The 17,645-nt window shown below is 42.2% G+C and overlaps 1 protein-coding gene across 5 annotated transcripts in view; it reads left to right on the top strand.

The window, feature by feature from the left end:
• The window catches only part of TMEM41B (transmembrane protein 41B), a 30,220-nt gene extending 13,247 nt beyond the window's left edge, over positions 1-16,973 (top strand). Inside the window, exons 3-8 of one of the 5 annotated variants that reach the window (XM_074014380.1) lie at positions 3,929-4,057; positions 8,611-8,711; positions 9,316-9,420; positions 10,503-10,641; positions 14,353-14,575; positions 15,118-16,973. In XM_074014380.1, coding sequence (XP_073870481.1) covers positions 3,929-4,057; positions 8,611-8,711; positions 9,316-9,420; positions 10,503-10,507 — 340 coding nt within the window. In that variant the 3' untranslated portion in view covers positions 10,508-10,641; positions 14,353-14,575; positions 15,118-16,973. Of the gene's footprint in view, positions 1-3,928; positions 4,058-8,610; positions 8,712-9,315; positions 9,421-10,502; positions 10,642-14,352 lie in introns of all 5 variants that reach the window. The other 4 variants (XM_074014377.1, XM_074014378.1, XM_045371468.3 and 1 more) reach the window with 4 other exon arrangements.
• The last annotated feature ends 672 nt before the right edge of the window (positions 16,974-17,645 follow it).

Genomic DNA, 17,645 nt, shown 5'->3' on the forward strand with positions numbered 1-17,645 from the left:
TTTGGCTTACTGCAGTCTCTGCCTCCTCTTCTGAGTTGAAGGGATTTTTGTGCTTCAGCCCCCTGAGTAGTTGGGATTATAGGTGTGCACCACCATGGCTGGCTAATTTTTATATTTTTAGTAGACATGGGGTTTTACCATGTTGGCCAGGCTGGTCCCAAACTCCTGGCCTCAAGTGATCCGCCCACCTTGGCCTCCCAGAGTACCAGGATTACAGGCGTGAGCCACTGTGCGCAGCCCACAATTTTTTTTTTTTTTTTTTTTTTGGAGACTGAGTTTCGAGATTGTTGCCCAGGCTGGAGTGCAATGGTGCCGTCTCAGCTCACTGCAACCTCCACCTCCTGGGTTCAGGCAATTCTCTTGCCTCAGTCTCCCAAGTAGTTGGAATTACAGGTTTGCGCCACCACACTTGGCTAATTTTTGTATTTTTAGTAGAGTTGTGGTTTTGCCATGTTGGCCAGGCTGGTCTTGAGCTCCTGGCCTCATGTGATCTGTCCACCTTGACCTCCCAAAGTGCTAGGATTACAGGCGTGAGCCACTGTGCCCAGCCTAGAGTCTTTTTAGTTTTATAAATTTCATAAGTAGGAACCTTTAGTTTACTGGGTGTCTTGTTTGACTTGAGAAAACAGCACTGGGGCTCACACCTCTTTTTGTTTTGTTTTGTTTTGTTTTAAGGCAGGGTCTTGCTCTGTTACCCAGGCTGAAGTGTAGTAGCACAGTTACGGCTGTCTGCAGCCTCAACCTCCTGGGCTGAAGCGATCCCCTACCTCAATTTCCCAAGTAGCTAGGAGTAGAGGCCTGTACCACCATGCTCTGCTAGTTTTTAAATTTTTTTGTAGAGACGTGGTGGGTGCTGGGATTACAGGTGTGAGTCGCTTTTCCCAGTCATAGCTCAGTTAAATTTTTTTTACCATGTAAACAAATGAGGGCTCATGCCTGTAATCCTAGCACTTTGGGAGGCTGAGGTGGGAGGATCATTTGAATCCAGGAGTTTGAGAACAGCCTGGGTCACGTAGCGAGGCCCCGTCTGTCTAAAAAAAATTTTTTTTTTTGAGACAGAGTCTTACTGTTGCCCAAGCTGGAGTGCAGTGGTGCAGTCTTGGCTCACTGCAACCTCCGCCTCCCAGGCTGAAGCGTTCTCCTGCCTCAGTCTCCCAAGTAGCTGGGACTACAGGCACACGCCGCCATACCTAGCTAATTTTTTTGTATTTTAGTAAAGACCGAAGTTTCACCTTGTTGCCTAGGCTGGTCGTGAACTCCTGAGCTCAGACAATCCACCCACCTTGTCTTCCCAGAGTGCTGGGATTACAGGCGTGAGCCACCGCGCCCGGCCAAAAAACTTTTTTTTGAGATGGAGTCTCACTTGCTCTGTTACCCAAGCTGGAGTGCAGTGGTGCAATCTCGGCTCACTGCAGCCCTTGCCTCCCAGTTCAAGCGACTCTCCTGTCTCAGCCTCCCAAGTAGCTGGAACTGTAGGTGTGTGCCACCATGCCCGGCTAATTTTTGTATTTTTAGTACAGATAGGGTTTCACCATGCTGCCCAGGCTGGTGTTGAACTCCTGACCTCGTGATCCACCCGTCTTGGACTCCCAAAGTGCTGGGATTACAGGTGTGATCCACTGTGCCCGGCCTATAAAATTTTTAAAACTAGCACAGTGGCCTGGCTTGGTGGCTTGTGCCTGTAACCCCAACGCTTTGGGAGGCTGAGGTAGGTAGATCACCTGAGGTCAGGAGTTCGAGACCAGCCTGTCTTAACATGGTGAAACCCCATCTCTACTAAAAATGCAAAAATTAGCCAGGCGTGGTGGCAGGTGCCTGTAGTCCCAGCTACTTGGGAGGCCAAGGCGGGAGAATGGTGTGAACCTGGGAGGCGGGGCTTGCAGTGAGTCGAGATAGTGCCACTGTACTCCAACCTGGGTGACAGAGCGAGACTGCGGTGGCTCAAGCCTGTAATCCCAGCACTTTGGGAGGCCGAGACGGGCGGATCACGAGGTCAGGAGATCGAGACCATCCTGGCTAACACGGTGAAACCCCGTCTCTACTAAAAAAAATACAAAAAACTAGCCGGGCGAGGTGGCGGGCGCCTGTAGTCCCAGCTACTCGGGAGGCTGAGGCAGGAGAATGGCGTGAACCCAGGAGGCGGAGCTTGCAGTGAGCTGAGATCCGGCCACTGCACTCCAGCCTGGGCGACAGAGCGAAACTCCGTCTCAAAAAAAAAAAAAAAAACTAGCAAAGCATAGTGGCACGTGCCTGCAGTACCAGCTACTCAGTAGGCTGAGGTGAGAGGATCGCTTGAACCTAGGAGATGGAGGTAATAGTGAACTATGATCGTGCCATTGCACTCCATCCAGCCTGGGTGACAAAGCATGGGAGCCTGCCTGTAGAACAAACAAACAACACAAATGATCATAATATGCATGAAACACAAAGGTGATTATTCGATGCTTCCCTAAGCAAGAAATCATTCAGTTCCAAACAAAGTGCCAAATATAGAGTAAAATGGAAAACTTGCAGTTTTTTGTGAATTCAAGAAAGTAAATTATGAATTTGTTACATTTTTACTTAATTTTCATTGTAAATTATTATTTGGTTTATCATCAGGATTACCCAAAATGATGTTAAATGTTTTTAATATACTAACATCTGTGGTTCATTTGTTTTTTTCTTTTTCCTTTTTCTCTTTTTTTTTTTGAGATTTTTGAGACAGAGTCTCACTCTGTTGCCCAGGCTGGAGGACAGTGGCACGATCTCGGCTCACTGCAACCTCTGCCTCCTGGGTTCAAGTGATTCTCCTGCCCCAGCCTCCCAAGTAGCTGGGATTACAGGTGTGCACCACCACACCCAGCTAATTTTTGTATTTTTAGTAGAGACGGGATTTCAACATGTTGGCCAGGCTGGTCTCGAACTCCTGACCTCAGGCGATCCACCCGCCTCAGCCTCCCAAAGTGCTGGGATTACAGGCGTGAGCCACCACGTGCCTGGTCAGTGGCTCATTTCTTATATTCAAGTCAAAATTTATTTCGATGTTGGAACAAATGCCTTTAACCCTTGGTTTGTGTCATCCAGAACTTTCATGTATAAATTACCTGTCTGATTCTGCTGAGACATTAAAAAGAAAAAATTGCCTGTCTCATGAAATTATATTAAAGCATTAAAAAATAATTTATAGCCGGGTACAGTGGCTCACTCCTGTAATCCTAGCACATTGGGAGGCCAAGGCGGGCAGATCACCTGAGGTCAGGAGTTTGAGACCAGCCTGGCCAACATGGTGAAACCCCGTCTCTACTAAAAATACAAAAATTAGCCAGGCATGGTGGGATGTGCCTATAATCCCAGCTACTTGGGAGGCTGAGGCAGGAAACTCACCTGAACCTGGGAGGTGGAGGCTGCGGTGAGCCGAGATCATGCTAATGCACTCCAGCCTGGGCAACAGCGTGAGACTCTGTGTCAAAAAAATAATAAAAATAAAATAAAATTAATACTAATTTATAGGCCAGGTGCGGTGGCTCACTTCTGTAATCCTAGCACTTTGGGAGGCTGAGGCAGGAGGATCACTTGAGCACAGGAATTTGAAACTAGCCTGGCAACATGGTGAAACTCCCTCTCTACTAAAAATACAAAAATTAACTGGCATGGTGGTGCACACCTGTGATCCCAGCTACTGAGAGGGCTGCGGCAGGAGAATCGTTTGTACCTAGGAGGCAGAGATTGCAGTGAACTGAGATTCCACCACTGCTCTGCAGCCTGGGCAACAGAGCAAGACTATGTAAATGAAGAAAACATTATAAACTTTTAAACTTAAAAATTGCTAATTTAGACAACAGATCAAGGCATCAAATCATTTTGGATAAAACTTCATGTTGTGAACTTGACTTTGATATTATCTTGGCAAAATTCTGTTCTAAAATTTTTCACTTTATTTCTTTAGAGAAGAAAGAGTGAATATGAAGGTTCCCAGAGATATGGATGATGCCAAGGCTCTAGGAAAAGTTTTATCCAAATACAAGGACACCTTTTATGTTCAAGTACTTGTAGCTTATTTTGCTACATATATTTTGTATCCTTTTAACTGAAAAAATGTTTTCTAATTTTGTTCAAGAAAAAGTGTAAAAGGTCTGCTCTTCATTTATACATATTTTCCTTTTAAAATTTGTTATTGCAGTGTAACAATATTAAATAATTGAAAATTTGAAATGGAAAAAAATTATCACTTTAATCCTGTTTCCTGGACTGTTTTTATGTCTGAATATTTATCACAAGTTCTTTTGATTCTTTTGTATTCTGCTTTTTTCACTTATCAAACATTTTCCTTTACTGCATATTATTTTATGGGTTTGATTTATAATTGTATTAATTAACTGATGATATTAGTTTATATAATTATTTTAAATTATTAGTCAAAATAGTATTTTTATAATTGTTCTCTTAGGTTTGGAGATATAATGTGTTAATTTTTATAGGTATGTATTATGAATCTCCTTTGTTCATGATTTTTTTCTTGCATTGTTTCCTTTGTAAAAATTCTTAAGATACTTATTCAAAGGAATGAATTTTTTTTACAATTTGATATATATTTATTTTATAGAAATAGATTACATTTTAACTAGTCAGGAAAATAGCCTTATTTCAAATGGCTTATGCTGTGGGTGCTTAATTTTGCAAATTGTGGAGTTTAATTTTTCATTTCTGATTTGTTAATATCTTTTATTCTTATCCAAACTATTTTCCAGATCTTCTCAGTTAATGAAAGACATTACCTCTTGATGTTATAAAAATAATCATCATTTTTAAACCAATTTTTTTTTTTTTTTTTGAGGTGGAGTTTCGCTCTTGTCACACAGGCTGGAGTGCAATGGTGCAATCTCTAGTCACTGCAACCTCTACCTCCTGGGTTTAAGCGATTCTCCAGTCTCAGCCTCCCAAGTAGCTGGGATTACGTGCGCCTGCCGCCATGCTCGTCTAATTTTTGTATTTTCAGTAGAGGCGGGGTTTCACCATGTTGACCAGGATCGTCTCAAACCCGTGACATCAGGTGATCCGCCCACCTCAGCCTCCCAAAATGCTGGGATTACAGGCGTGAGCCACCGCGCCTGGCAGAAAAGGAATTATTTTAATGATATTAAACAATTTGGACGTTGAAAAATGTGGGGTTTTTATTTTTATTTATTTTATTGATTTATTTATTTTTTGAGACAGAGTCTCGCTCTTGTTGCCGAAGCTAGAGTGCAGTGGCGCAATCTGGGCTCACTGCAACCTCTGCCTCCTGTGCTCAAGCGATTCTCCTGTCTCAGCCTCCTGAGTAGCTGGGACTACAGGAGCATGCCACCATTGCCAGCCAATTTTTGTGTTTTTAGTAGAGACAGTGTTTCACCATATTGATCAGGCTGGTCTCGAACTCCTGACCTCAGGTGATCCACCTGCCTCAGCCTCCCAAAGTGCTGCGATTACAGGCGTAAGCCACTGCACCTGGCCTATATTTATTTATTTTTGAGATGGAGTCTCACTCTGTTACCCAGGCTGGAGTGTAATGGCATGATCTCGGCTTACCACAACTTCCGCCTCCCAGGTTCAAGCATTCTGTTGCCTCAGCCTCCCAAATAGCTGGGACTACAGGCACGCACCACCACTCCTGGCTAGTTTTTGTTTTTTGTTTTTTATTGAGACAGAGTCTCGCTCTGTCGCCCAGGCTGGAGTGCAGTGGCACGATCTCGGCTCACTGCAAGCTCCGCCTCCCGGGATCACGCCATTCTCCTGCCTCAGCCTCCCGAGTAGATGGGACTACAGGTGCCTGCCACCACGTCTGGCTAATTTTTTGTACTTTTTTAGTAGAGACGGGGTTTCACCGTGTTAGCCAGGATGGTCTTGATCTCCTGACCTCGTGATCCGCCTGCCTCGGCCTCCCAGAGTGCTGGGATTACAGGCGTGAGCCACCGCATCCGACCAGTTTTTGTATTTTTAGTAAGAAACAGGATTTCACTATGTTGGGCAGGCTGGTCTCGAACTCCTGACCTCATGATTCTCCCACCTGGGCCTCCCAAAGCGCTGGGATTACAGGCGTGAGCAACCGCACCCAGCCTTATTTTTATTTTTATTTTTTGAGACAGAGTCTCACTCTTGCCCAGACCAGAGATCAGTGGCATGATCGTGGCTCACTGCAACTTCTGCCTCCTGGGTTCAAGTGATTCTCGTGTCCCAACCTCCTGAGGACCTGGCATTACAGGCATGAGCCACTGTGCCCGGCCAATTTTTGTATTTTTATTAGAGATGGGGTTTCATCATGTTGGCCAGGCCGTTCTTCAACTCCTAGTCTCAAGTGATCCACCCTCAGCTTCCCAAAGTATTGGGATTCCAGGCCTGAGCCACTGCACCCAGCCTGAAATATGTTGACATAGGGCATCGTAACACTAGTTTCTCAACTTTGTTTTTTTTTCCCCAATTTCAGCTGTAATTTTAGGTTTTCAGACAAGTAGGAATTTCACCAAATTTTAGGGGAAAAAAAAAGAAAAAAAAAACAGTTGCATTAAACAAAAACAACAAAACACTTCCTGGGAACTTGTCCTCATTTATTCCTGCTTCTCTCAGTTTCCTCAAGGGAAAATTTCCATTTATCTCCTTTCATCCTTTGGAGTCTTGCTTTCTTTTCTTTTTTTTTTTTTTTTTAATTATTTAAGTTCTGGGGTACATGTGTGCAACATTGCAGGTTTGTTGCATAGGTATACATGTGCCATGTTGGTTTGCTGCACCCATCAACTCATCATTTACACTGAATATTTCTACATTTATATATGTGTGAAACTATCCATAATATGATCTTTTGTTTCGTTTTGTTTTTTTGATATGGAGTCTCGCTCTGTTGCCAGGCTGGCGTGTAGTGGCGAGATCTCGACTCACTGCAATCTCCCGCCTCCTGTGTTCAAGCCATTCCCCTGCCTCAGCCTCCCGAGTAGCTGGGACGACAGGCGCCCACCACCACACCCAGCTAATTTTTTGTATTTTAGTAGAGACAGGGTTTCACCGTGTTGGCCAGGATGGTCTCGATCTCCTGACCTCTTGATCTGCCCGCCTCAGCCTCCTTAAGTGCTGGGATTACAGGCATGAGGCACCCTACCTGGCCCATATAATACAATCGTAACCCAAAATGTGTGTGTGTGTGTGTGTGTGTGTGTGTGTGTGTGTGTGTGTGTGTGTGTTTTGTTTTTAACAGAGACGTGTAGGAAACAGGTCGAAAATTTGAGGCTGGCTGATCAGAGAGTTTTGAGTTTTAGTACTATATGTGGGTGATACTTGAAGCCATGGAAATTGCCAAATTTGTCAAAGGAAAGGGAGAGTGTGACTAACAGAACGTTAGAGAAATTTCAGATTTGAGGGCAAAGAGAAAAATCTAGAGAAGAAATTTCCTGTAATGTAGAAGAAGAAGTACAGTTCACTGAAGCCATGTTTCATGCAGGATGAAGTCTAATCCTATGCAGGGATCACTGAAAGGTGACTGTTGAGAAAAAGTTATTAATATTGGCTATGAGGAAGTTTCTTTTTTTTTTTTTTTTTTTTTTTTTTTGAGACGGAGTCTCGCTCTGTCGCCCAGGCTGGAGTGCAGTGGTGCGATCTCGGCTCACTGCAAGCTCCGCCTCCCAGGTTCACGCCATTCTCCTGCCTCAGCCTCCCGAGTAGCTGGGACTACAGGCGCCCACAACCGCGCCCGGCTAATTTTTTGTATTTTTAGTAGAGACGGGGTTTCGCCGTGGTCTCGATCTCCTGACCTTGTGATCCGCCTGCCTCGGCCTCCCAAAGTGCTGGGATTACAGGCGTGAGCCACCGCGCCCGGCCGGAGGAAGTTTCAATAGCATAGTGGAATAGTAAAGCAGGTCACAGGGAACAAGGAGAGAATCTCCTCTGAGGAAGTGAAGATGAGCAGTGCTGATCACTTGAGCCCAGGAGTTCAAGACTAGCCTGGGCAACATAGCCAGACCTCATCTCTACAAATAATAAAAATTGGCATGGTGACACACGTCTGTGATCCTAGCTACTTGCGAGGTTGAAGTGGGAGAATTGCTTGAGCTTGGGCAGTTGAGGATGCAGTGAGCCATGAGTGCGCCACTGCATTCTAGCCTGGGTGACAAAGCAAGACCCCTTCTCAAAAATAAATAAGATTTGTGACTTTTACTATATTTTGTAATTTCTATTCTTATTTTATTTTTCTTATTTTTTTAATTCTCTTGTAGCTCCTATTCCTTTAAAATGAGTAGTGAATTTAGGTAAATCTTCATAATTAAATTAGAAATAATTATATGTACATGATTTCCCTGAAAACATTTGGGAGTAAAATGTATTAGAGAAGCACTGAAAGATTACGGAAGATCTTTTCTTTTTTCCTCCCCCAAAGTGCCCGATTCCTCTCTATCTAGTACATACTGAATTTTTGTCTTGGAAACCTTTTAGTAGCGCACACTTGCTAGTATTTATGATACCGTTTAGTAATTGGTCAACTTAGAGGCTAAACCTTTGGTTATAATCTCATTATATGATAATTTCTGTATTTATACTTTTTTCCCGAAATGTTACATTTGTCTTTTAAAATTCCACTTAATTGTGTTCTAATCCTTAACTTAAAAGTTACCAGCTTGCAAACATTTGCTATTCCAGGCTCTATATTTCTCAGTATACTTTCAGGGTTTCTTTATCCCTTTCCACTGGCCTTATTTCTTGTTTGTTTGGTAAGTATGAAAAAATAAAATTGGGAGACTGAAAAAAAAAAAAACAATAGAATGATGAGGATGATGATATTTTAATCCCACTAGTCTATGTAAGCATACGAGGAGTTAAAGTCCCTTCACAAGGAGGTGTTACAATTTGTTTTTCCCCCAGAACAGACCAATTATAGACTTAGTTGCATTTATAAGCTATGTTTTAGCTTTTATTTCCTATTGGATTTTGTAACTGCGACAGTCCAAAAGAGTTGATGAGCACAATGAGTTAAGTCCCAGGGCCAGAGGTGGTGTTTTCAAGCTTAGAAATTGTGGGGGTTGGGAGGAGGTTGGAAATTGGCTCCTGAAATTTTATTCTTAGGCTAAAGCCTAGCATTAATTATTTGGATATAGTCACTAGGTGTAATCACAAGTGCCAGTTTGTTTTAGCTGATCTCACTTGAGGTACAATTTGGTCTGAGAAAGTACTAGATCATCTCTGCACAAGAGATGTCTTGCAGAGTACCCTCCCCACCGAAAGAAGTAAATTAATTGAGCTTTTACTCAGGTGAATAAATCAATGTGAGTAAGATGGAAAAATACAAAATGCTTATGGCTTCTTTTTGTTTTCCAGTGTTCTGGACTTGGTGCCTCTTTTTGTTATATGCTTTCCTATTTAGTTGGGAGACCAGTTGTATACAAATACCTAACAGAGAAAGCAGTAAAATGGTCACAGCAGGTAAACATGTATTGTTAAATTATTTGATGTAACTCTTTGTTAATTGGAAGTTCTGTGTTTAGTGCCTACATGAATTAGCTACATGTATTAAACCAACACAAATTATTTCCTAAGTTAACTCAAGTAATGACAACTATCTTCTGACCAAATAAAAATAGGTGGTAGGCAAATATGAATGTTAATAATTTCACATACAAATGTTTTAGACCTGTGATGGTAATTTTTATCCGAGTAAATTCAATCAGAGAAGTCAAAGTGTCAGTATAAAGGCATCCACATAATTAGATACCTATCCATTTTATGTTAATGCAGTATTCTGTGAATGTGTTATTGAAACGCTTGTATCAGCCAACTCCCAGTGCATTTTTTTCTTTTCTTTTTTTTTGAGACACAGTCTCGCTCTGTCACCCAGCTGGAGTGCAGTGGCATGACCTCGGCTCACTGCAGCCTCTGCCTCCCGGGTTCAAGCAATGCTCCTGCCTACCTCACCTCCCGAGTAGCTGGGATTATGGGCGCATGCCACCACGCCTAGCTAATTTTTTGTATTTTTAGTAGAGACAGGGTTTCACCATGTTGGCCAGGCTGGTCTCAAACTCCAGACCTCAGGCGACCCTCCTGCCTCAGCCTCCCAAAGTGCTGGGATTACAGGCATGAGTCACCACTGGCCTTTTTTGATCTTTTCTTTTCTCTTTTTTCATTTCTTTTCGAGTCGGAGTTTTGCTCTTGTTGCCCAAGCTGAAGTGCATCTTGGCTCGCTGCAACCTCCGCCTCCCGGAGGTTCTCCTGTCTCAGCCTCCCAAGTAGCTAGAATTTCAGGCGCATGCCACCACTATTTTTAGTAGAAATGGGTTTCACCATGTTAGCCAGGCTGTTCTCGAACTCCTGACCTCAGGTGATCTACCTGCCTTGGCCTCCCACAGTGCTGGGATTACAGGCATGAAACACCATGCCAGCCTGATCATTTGTCTTGGGTATGCTCTTGAAGTATCAGGAATGAGAATTTGAAATAAGGTGTTTATATTAAGCGACTTATTTTGAAGTTGTCCTCAATCTGATGCTAATTATTTTCTTTCTTATGACAGGTTGACCGTCATAGAGAACATCTCATTAACTACATTATATTTTTGAGAATAACACCATTTCTGCCTAATTGGTTTATTAATATCACATCTCCTGTGATAAACGTGCCATTGAAAGTTTTTTTTATTGGTACTTTTCTAGGTAAGGCCTCTGGTTCTTGCCGTGTATGAGCTACTGTGTACATATCTAACAGTGTCCAGCTGATCTAGATTGCATGCATACTCTCTGCAGATATGTCAGCACCATCTAGAACTCTTGGGCACAAAGCCTGGCTGTATAAATAGATACTCAGAAGTGTTTGTTGCATCGTGTTGATTTAGGTTATTTTTGTGTTGCCTCTTTAAAGAAGAGCACTTTCTACTGTATATCGTTTTAATAATAGAGAGTTAAGCAGGACCTATAACCTCCAGTTCCTCTAAGTGGAGAGGAAAAAAAATCAAATTGCCTTTTTTGAGCAATTTTCTCCTATGTCCCTTCCCCTTCCCCTTCCCTGAGTCTCACCCTGTCGCCCAGTCTGGAGTGCAGTGGCGCAATCTCGGCTCACTGCAAGCTCCGCCTCCTGGGTTCACGCCATTCTCCTGCCTCAGCCTCCCGAGTAGCTGGGACTACAGGCACATGCCACCACGCCTGGCTAATGTTTGTATTATTAGTAGAGATGGGGTTTCACCATGTTGGCCAGGCTGGTCTCAAACTCCTGACCTTGTGATCCTCCTACCTCAGCCTCTCAAAGTGCTGAGATTACAGGCGTGAGCCACCATGCCCAGCCCTTTTTTTTTTTTTAAATGTTGCTTTGGCAAAATGGTTCCTTTGTGTTTTTTGGAGTTTTTTTTTTGTTTGTTTATTTGATTGCTTGTTTTTTTTTTGAGACAAGAGTCTTGCTCTGTCACCTAGGCTGGAGTGCAGTGGCACGATCTCGGCTCACTGCAAGCTCCGCCTCCTGGGTTCATGCCATTCTCCTGCCTCAGCCTCCTGAATAGCTGGGACTACAGGCGCCCGCCACCACGTCCAGTTAACTTTTTGTATTTTTAGTAGAGATGGGGTTTCACCTTGTTAGCCAGGATGGTCTTGATCTGACCTCGTGATCCACCCGCCTCGGCCTCCCAAAGTACTGGGATTACAGGCCTGAGGTACCGTGCCCGGCAGCAAATTTGTTTCCTAATGAAGTATTAAAATGTTGAACTTGAATTTTCAGGAGAGAATTGATCCTATTTTTCCTTTTATTGAGACCAGCATTTATTGTGGATGTTATCAAAAATATGGAGAAAGCAATGATCAACAAACGTTCTTGCTTTTAAAGAAATAATACTTGATTTTGCTTTTTTGTGTGTTTTTTTTTGTGTGTGTTTTTGTTGTTGAGACAGAGTTTCGCTCTTATTGCCCAGGCTGGAGTGCAATGGTGCTGTCTCGGCTCACTGCAACCTCTGCCTCCCAGGTTCAAGCGATTCTCCTGCCTCAGCCTCCCGAGTAGCTGGGATTACAGGCATGCACCACCACGACCAGCTAATTTTGTATTTTAGTGGAGATGGGGTTTCTCCATGTTGGTCAGGCTGGTCTTTAACTCCCAACCTCAGATGATGCGCCCGCCTCAGCCTCCCAAAGTGCTAGGATTATAGGCGTGAGCCACCGTGCCCGGCCTTAATTTTGAAATTAATCAGTGGACATGAAGATTATTTATATATTTTGTGAATTCTCATTCTTTGTAGGAGTGTTTTGCTTTTCTTTCCAGTTCAAGTTGAATTGTTTAGATGTCCAAAAAAAAAATGAGCAGATTTCTTACATATTGAATATCTATGAAAGCTTAATTCTTGTAAGAATATTTCTTTTTGAAAAGAATAACCAAAATCAATTATTTATTGTTACTTTAAAAAAAATTAGCCGGGCGCGGTGGTTCACACCTGTAGTCCCAGCACTTTGGGAGGCCAGGGTGGGCGGATCACAAGGTCAGGAGTTCAAGACCAGTCTGACCAATATGGTAAAACCCTGTCTCTACTAAAAATACAAAAATTAGCTGAACGTGGTGGCAGGTGCCTACAGTCCCAGCTACTCAGGAGGCTGAGGCAGGAGAATCACTTGAACACGGGAGGCAGAGGTTGCAGTGAACCGAGATTGTGCCACTGCGCTCCAGCCTGGGTGACAGAGCAAAACACTATCTCAAAAAAAAAGAAAGAATGAAAAGAAAAAAAAAATTGACAAACTGACATCAGCATGGGGAATTTTTAATTTTGTTAAATGTCATCCATGGAATCTAAAGAGAGAATTTTTGTTTCTATCTCCATTTTACAGGTGAAAGGCAGAGATTTAATTTTAGCTTTGGCTAAAGTAATATCTTTCCCTTTGTTTTGATTTTTAGTGAAATGCCATCATTCTGTATGTACTTTTGTATGCACTACTCTCTTTACTCACACTTTCAGTATCTTAAACTTGAAATTGCTAGAACAGACCTCCCTCCCTCCCTCCTTTTTTCCTTTCCTTTCCGTTTTCCTTTCCTTTCCTTTGCTTTCCTCTGTTGTCCTCTCCTCTCCTTTCCTTCCCTTCCCCTCCCCCTTCCCCTCCCCCTTCCCCTCCCCCTTCCCCTCCCCCTTCCCCTTCCCCTCCCCCTTCCCCTCCCCCTCCCCCTTCCCCTCCCCCTCCCCCTCCCCCTTCCCCTCCCCCTCCCCCTTCCCCTCCCCTCCCCTCCCCTCCCCTCTCCTCTCCTCTCCTTTCCTCTCCTTTGACAGATTTTCTCTCTCTGTCACCCAGGCTGGAGTTCAGTGGCGTGATCTCAGTTCACTGCAACCTCTGCCTCCTGGGTTCAAGTGATTCTTCTGCCTCAGCCTCCCAGGTAGCTGGGATTACAGATGTGCGCCACCATACCCAGCTAATTTTTGTATTTTTAGTAGAGATGGAGTTTCACCATGTTGGCCAGGCTGGTCTCAAACTCCTGACCTCAAGTGATCTGCCTGCCTTGGCCTCCCAAAGTGCTGGAATTACCTGCACGAGCCGCTGTGCCAGGCCTTTTTTTTTTCTTTTAAGGTTTTTGATAGTCTGGGTGTGGTGGCTCATACCTGTAATCCCAGCACTTGGGGAGGCTGAAGTGGGCGAATTGCCTGAGCCTGGGAGTTATAGAGACCAGCCTGGGCAATATGGCAAACCCCCCTCTCTTGACAAAAATTACAAAAAGTGGCTGGGTGTGGTGGTACATGCCTGTAGTCCCAGTTGCTCAGAAAGCTGAGGTGGGAAGATCACCCAAGCCTGGGGAGACTGAGGCTGCAATGAGTTGATAGAGTCAAACTCTTGGGGGGGTGGCGGGGAAGCATTTTTGATAAATATAAAATTATTCTCTGGGCACTTATCTTGGGTTTTTAAAATTCATTATCCTGGCTGGGCATGGGGACTCATGCCTGTAATCTCAGCACTTTGGGAGGCTGAGGTGGGCGGATCATCTGAGGTCGGGAGTTCAAGACCAGTCTGACCAACATGGAGAAACCCCATCTCTACTAAAAATACAAAATTAGCTGGGTGTGGTGGTGCATGCCCGTAATCCCAACTACTCAGGAGGCTGAGGCAGGACAATCGTTTGAACCCAGGAGGCAGAGGTTGCAGTGAGCCAAGATCGCACCATTGCACTCCAGCCTGGACAACAAGAGGGAAACTCCGTCTCAAAATAATAAAAAATAAAAAAAGATCATTATCTTTAAGAGGTGATTAGGAAAGATTGAATTCTTTATATGGAAATAAACTTGAGCTTTAAATTCTTAATTTTTTTTCCCAAAATGAAAATAGCTCTATTAAGAAACTTTATGCCCACAGAAAATTTTAATTTTTTAAAAACAGTTGGTGGTTTTTACTGTATCTTTTTATTTTTTATTTCAGGTGTTGCACCTCCTTCTTTTGTAGCCATTAAGGCAGGAACAACACTGTATCAACTTACAACAGCAGGAGAAGCTGTTTCCTGGAACTCAATATTTATTCTGATGATCTTGGCTGTGCTTTCTATTCTGCCAGCCATCTTCCAAAAAAAACTAAAGCAGAAATTTGAGTAAAAATAATCATCTGATTTTTAGTTTTGCTGTCATCACCATCTCAGGATTAACAGGTGCATCCATTTATGTTTTAAAATCACTTCTTCAGTAATTAAACAAGGAATTTGTAAAATAAAATTTCCTGTCAGATAAAGTAATACATTTAAGCGACAAGGGGAGAAGAAAGTAAAAATGGAAATTGGTATACTGTGAAAAGTGCTATCAATAAGGTAGACATCTTAGACATAAAGTATTATGGTATTAAGGTAGACATCTTAGACATAAAGTATTATACCAAGGGTAGCTATAGATAATAGTAGTGTGGTAGGAAATTGTTGATCCAGCTAATTCATTTGATTTAATTGAATATTTTTTCTCTTTAATAACTAAAATAGATATTCTTAAATTCTAGATTTTTAAAAGTAGTGTTGCAAGTTTTGTTAATGTTAGGCTTTTTTCAGAGCATAAACTGGAAAACTTAAAAAGAGATTTACATTTTCTTCCTCTTTTGAGGTAATGGATTTGTTTGGAAATTGCATGTTAGTAGACGACTGAATATAGAAAGGATATCAAGTTGTCTATTTTGTTAATTTCATTTTTGTTTTTTATCTTCTAGATTTTTATCATGGATTAGTCTGAAATTTAAAGTTCTGGCCAGTCTGTTTTCTTTTATCTTGTAGTTTTTACAGTATTTTCACTGTGCATGTACAAAATTGGTATTATATAACTGTATCATATTTGATATTGTTAATTTTTTTCTTTTTTTTTTTTTGAGATGGAGTCTTGCTGTTGCCCAGGCTGGACTGCAGTGGCATGATCTCGGCTCACTGCAAATTCCGCCTCCTGGGTTCAAGCGATTCTCCTGGCCCAGCTTCCTGAGTAACTGCGATTACAGGTGTGTGCCACCATGCCCAGCTAATTTTTGTGTTTTTAGTAGAGATGGGGTTTCACCATGTTGGCCGGGCTGATCTTGAACTCCTGACCTCAGGCTGTCTGCCCACTTCCATCTCCCAAAGTGCTGGGATTACAGGCTTGAGCCACTGCGCCCGGCCGTGGTATTGATAATTTATATTCAGATAATTTGTTATGTCTCTTTAATATCTCAAAAGGGGCTCTAAAAAGCAAACACTTAAGAGTTTGTAGTTTTTAGACATTAAGTTAATTATTTTAAACAATGACAGCAAAACACAAGTGATTAAATATAGTTTATTTGTTCCAGTGACTAAATTTTACCTCATTTATTAATCTGGTTATTAAAGAATACATTTAATAATGTGTAATTATTCTTTTTATGCATAATACACCTAGAAAAATGCCTTTTGTTTCTATTGATGGCTTTTTTGTTTAGAGCTGCTTTTGATTACTTATTGCAGTTTCCCAATTTAGTCTTTTTCTAACTCACAAAGTAAAATTAACTGATCACATGGCAACTACTATATTTAAATAGTTCTAGAAAAATGAAAGTGCTTTTTGCTGCTTGGTAAATGGGTAATGCCCTTGATTCCTTGATTGTAGGACATAGCTGATCTAAAGTGTTCTGTCAGTTTTACCTTCACCCATGACTCATTATGTTGAAAAGTCCTTTAGCTATGAGAAATCCTTGTATGTTTTTATTATGAGAGGTATAATCATCCTCAAAAGCCTGTTTTTACTACATGATGTGGACTGATTATTTTTTCTATCACAGTATTAACAGATAGATTTTATTGTAAATACAAAGAAAATATATTGATTATTATAGTATTCTTATGTCAGCTGGCCTTTTGTGTGAGATTATTATTTCTAGCAAGGCTTTCTTCCTTTCTTATTGCCCAGAGACTGATAAATCCTTTGTTATTTTTACACATAAATTAAAACATAGCCTTTTTGGACAAATTCACTAAATATTACTGTATAAAATGTAATTGAGTAAATTTTTATCAGAATTTTAAAAATGAGCTTAGACTCAGAAGCTTCACTATTTACTCCAGCGTGTGTAAATTGTACTTACTCTATTCTCAGAGTATATTTACTGTCCTTATCATTGATTCTTTCCCTTTGCTAATTTTTTTTTTTGTTAATGGTAGCTACAACTTTAGGTGGGGTATATTTTCTTCTCCTAAGAGAATAGACAGTTTTTCCAGATTCATCATCATTGACTGTCAAGAAAGGACCCTTCAGCAGGCTGTACCCTCAGTGCAGTTGATGGCCTGTCTTCATGGATTCATAGACTCGGCCTGATGCCACATGTAAATTCAAGCTTTGGCTTGACAATTATACGGTAACAACCACAAGAAGACAAGCATCTGTGGTGCGGAGACAAGCAGGCTAACTAGAAGTTGACATGCTAAGAAAGTGAAACTGTTCTTTCTTAATTAATGGTCTTTCTCTGGAACTCTGTTACTTTGAGTATAATATTTCCATGACACTTAGTAAATGCAAGCTAAAATGTAATAATAATAATAATAATAAATTGTACTGGAGAAACCTAAATGTCACATTTGGGATTTATTTCATGGAAGTACTTAGATTAAAAAACTCTGGCCGGGCAAGGTGGCTCACGCCTTTGATCCCAGCACTTTGGAAGGCGGAAGCGAGTGGATCACCTGCAGTCAGGAGTTCGAGACCAGCCTGGCCATCATAGTGAAACCCATCTACTAAACATATGAAAAATTAGCCAGGTGTGGTGGCATACGCCTATAGTCCTAGCTACTTGGGAGGTTGAGGCACGAGAATCGCTCAAACCCAGAAGGTGGAGGTTGTGGTGAGATGAAATTGCGCCACTGCATTCCAGCCTGGGTGACAGAGCCAGACTCTTCTCAAAAAACTAAAAACAAATTCGTCGTTGAATAAAAGTATATTCTTAAATTCTGGGCCAGACGTGGTGGCTCAAACACCTGTAATCCCAGCACTTTGCGAGGCAGAGGCAGGTGGATAACGAGGTCAGGAGATCAAGACCATCCTGGCTAACATGGTGAAACCCCATCTCTACTAAAAATACAAAAAATTAGCTGGGTGTGGTGGTGGGCACCTGTAGTCCCAGCTACTTGGGAGGCTGAGGCAGGAGAATGGCGTGAACCTGGGAGGTGGAGCTTGCAGTGAGCCGAGATGGCGCCACTAAACTCCAGCCTGGGCAAGAGTGCGAGACTCAAAAAAAAAAATTTT

Source organism: Macaca fascicularis, chromosome 14 (assembly GCF_037993035.2).
Source record: "Macaca fascicularis isolate 582-1 chromosome 14, T2T-MFA8v1.1".
Classification (NCBI taxonomy): Eukaryota; Metazoa; Chordata; class Mammalia; order Primates; family Cercopithecidae; genus Macaca; species Macaca fascicularis.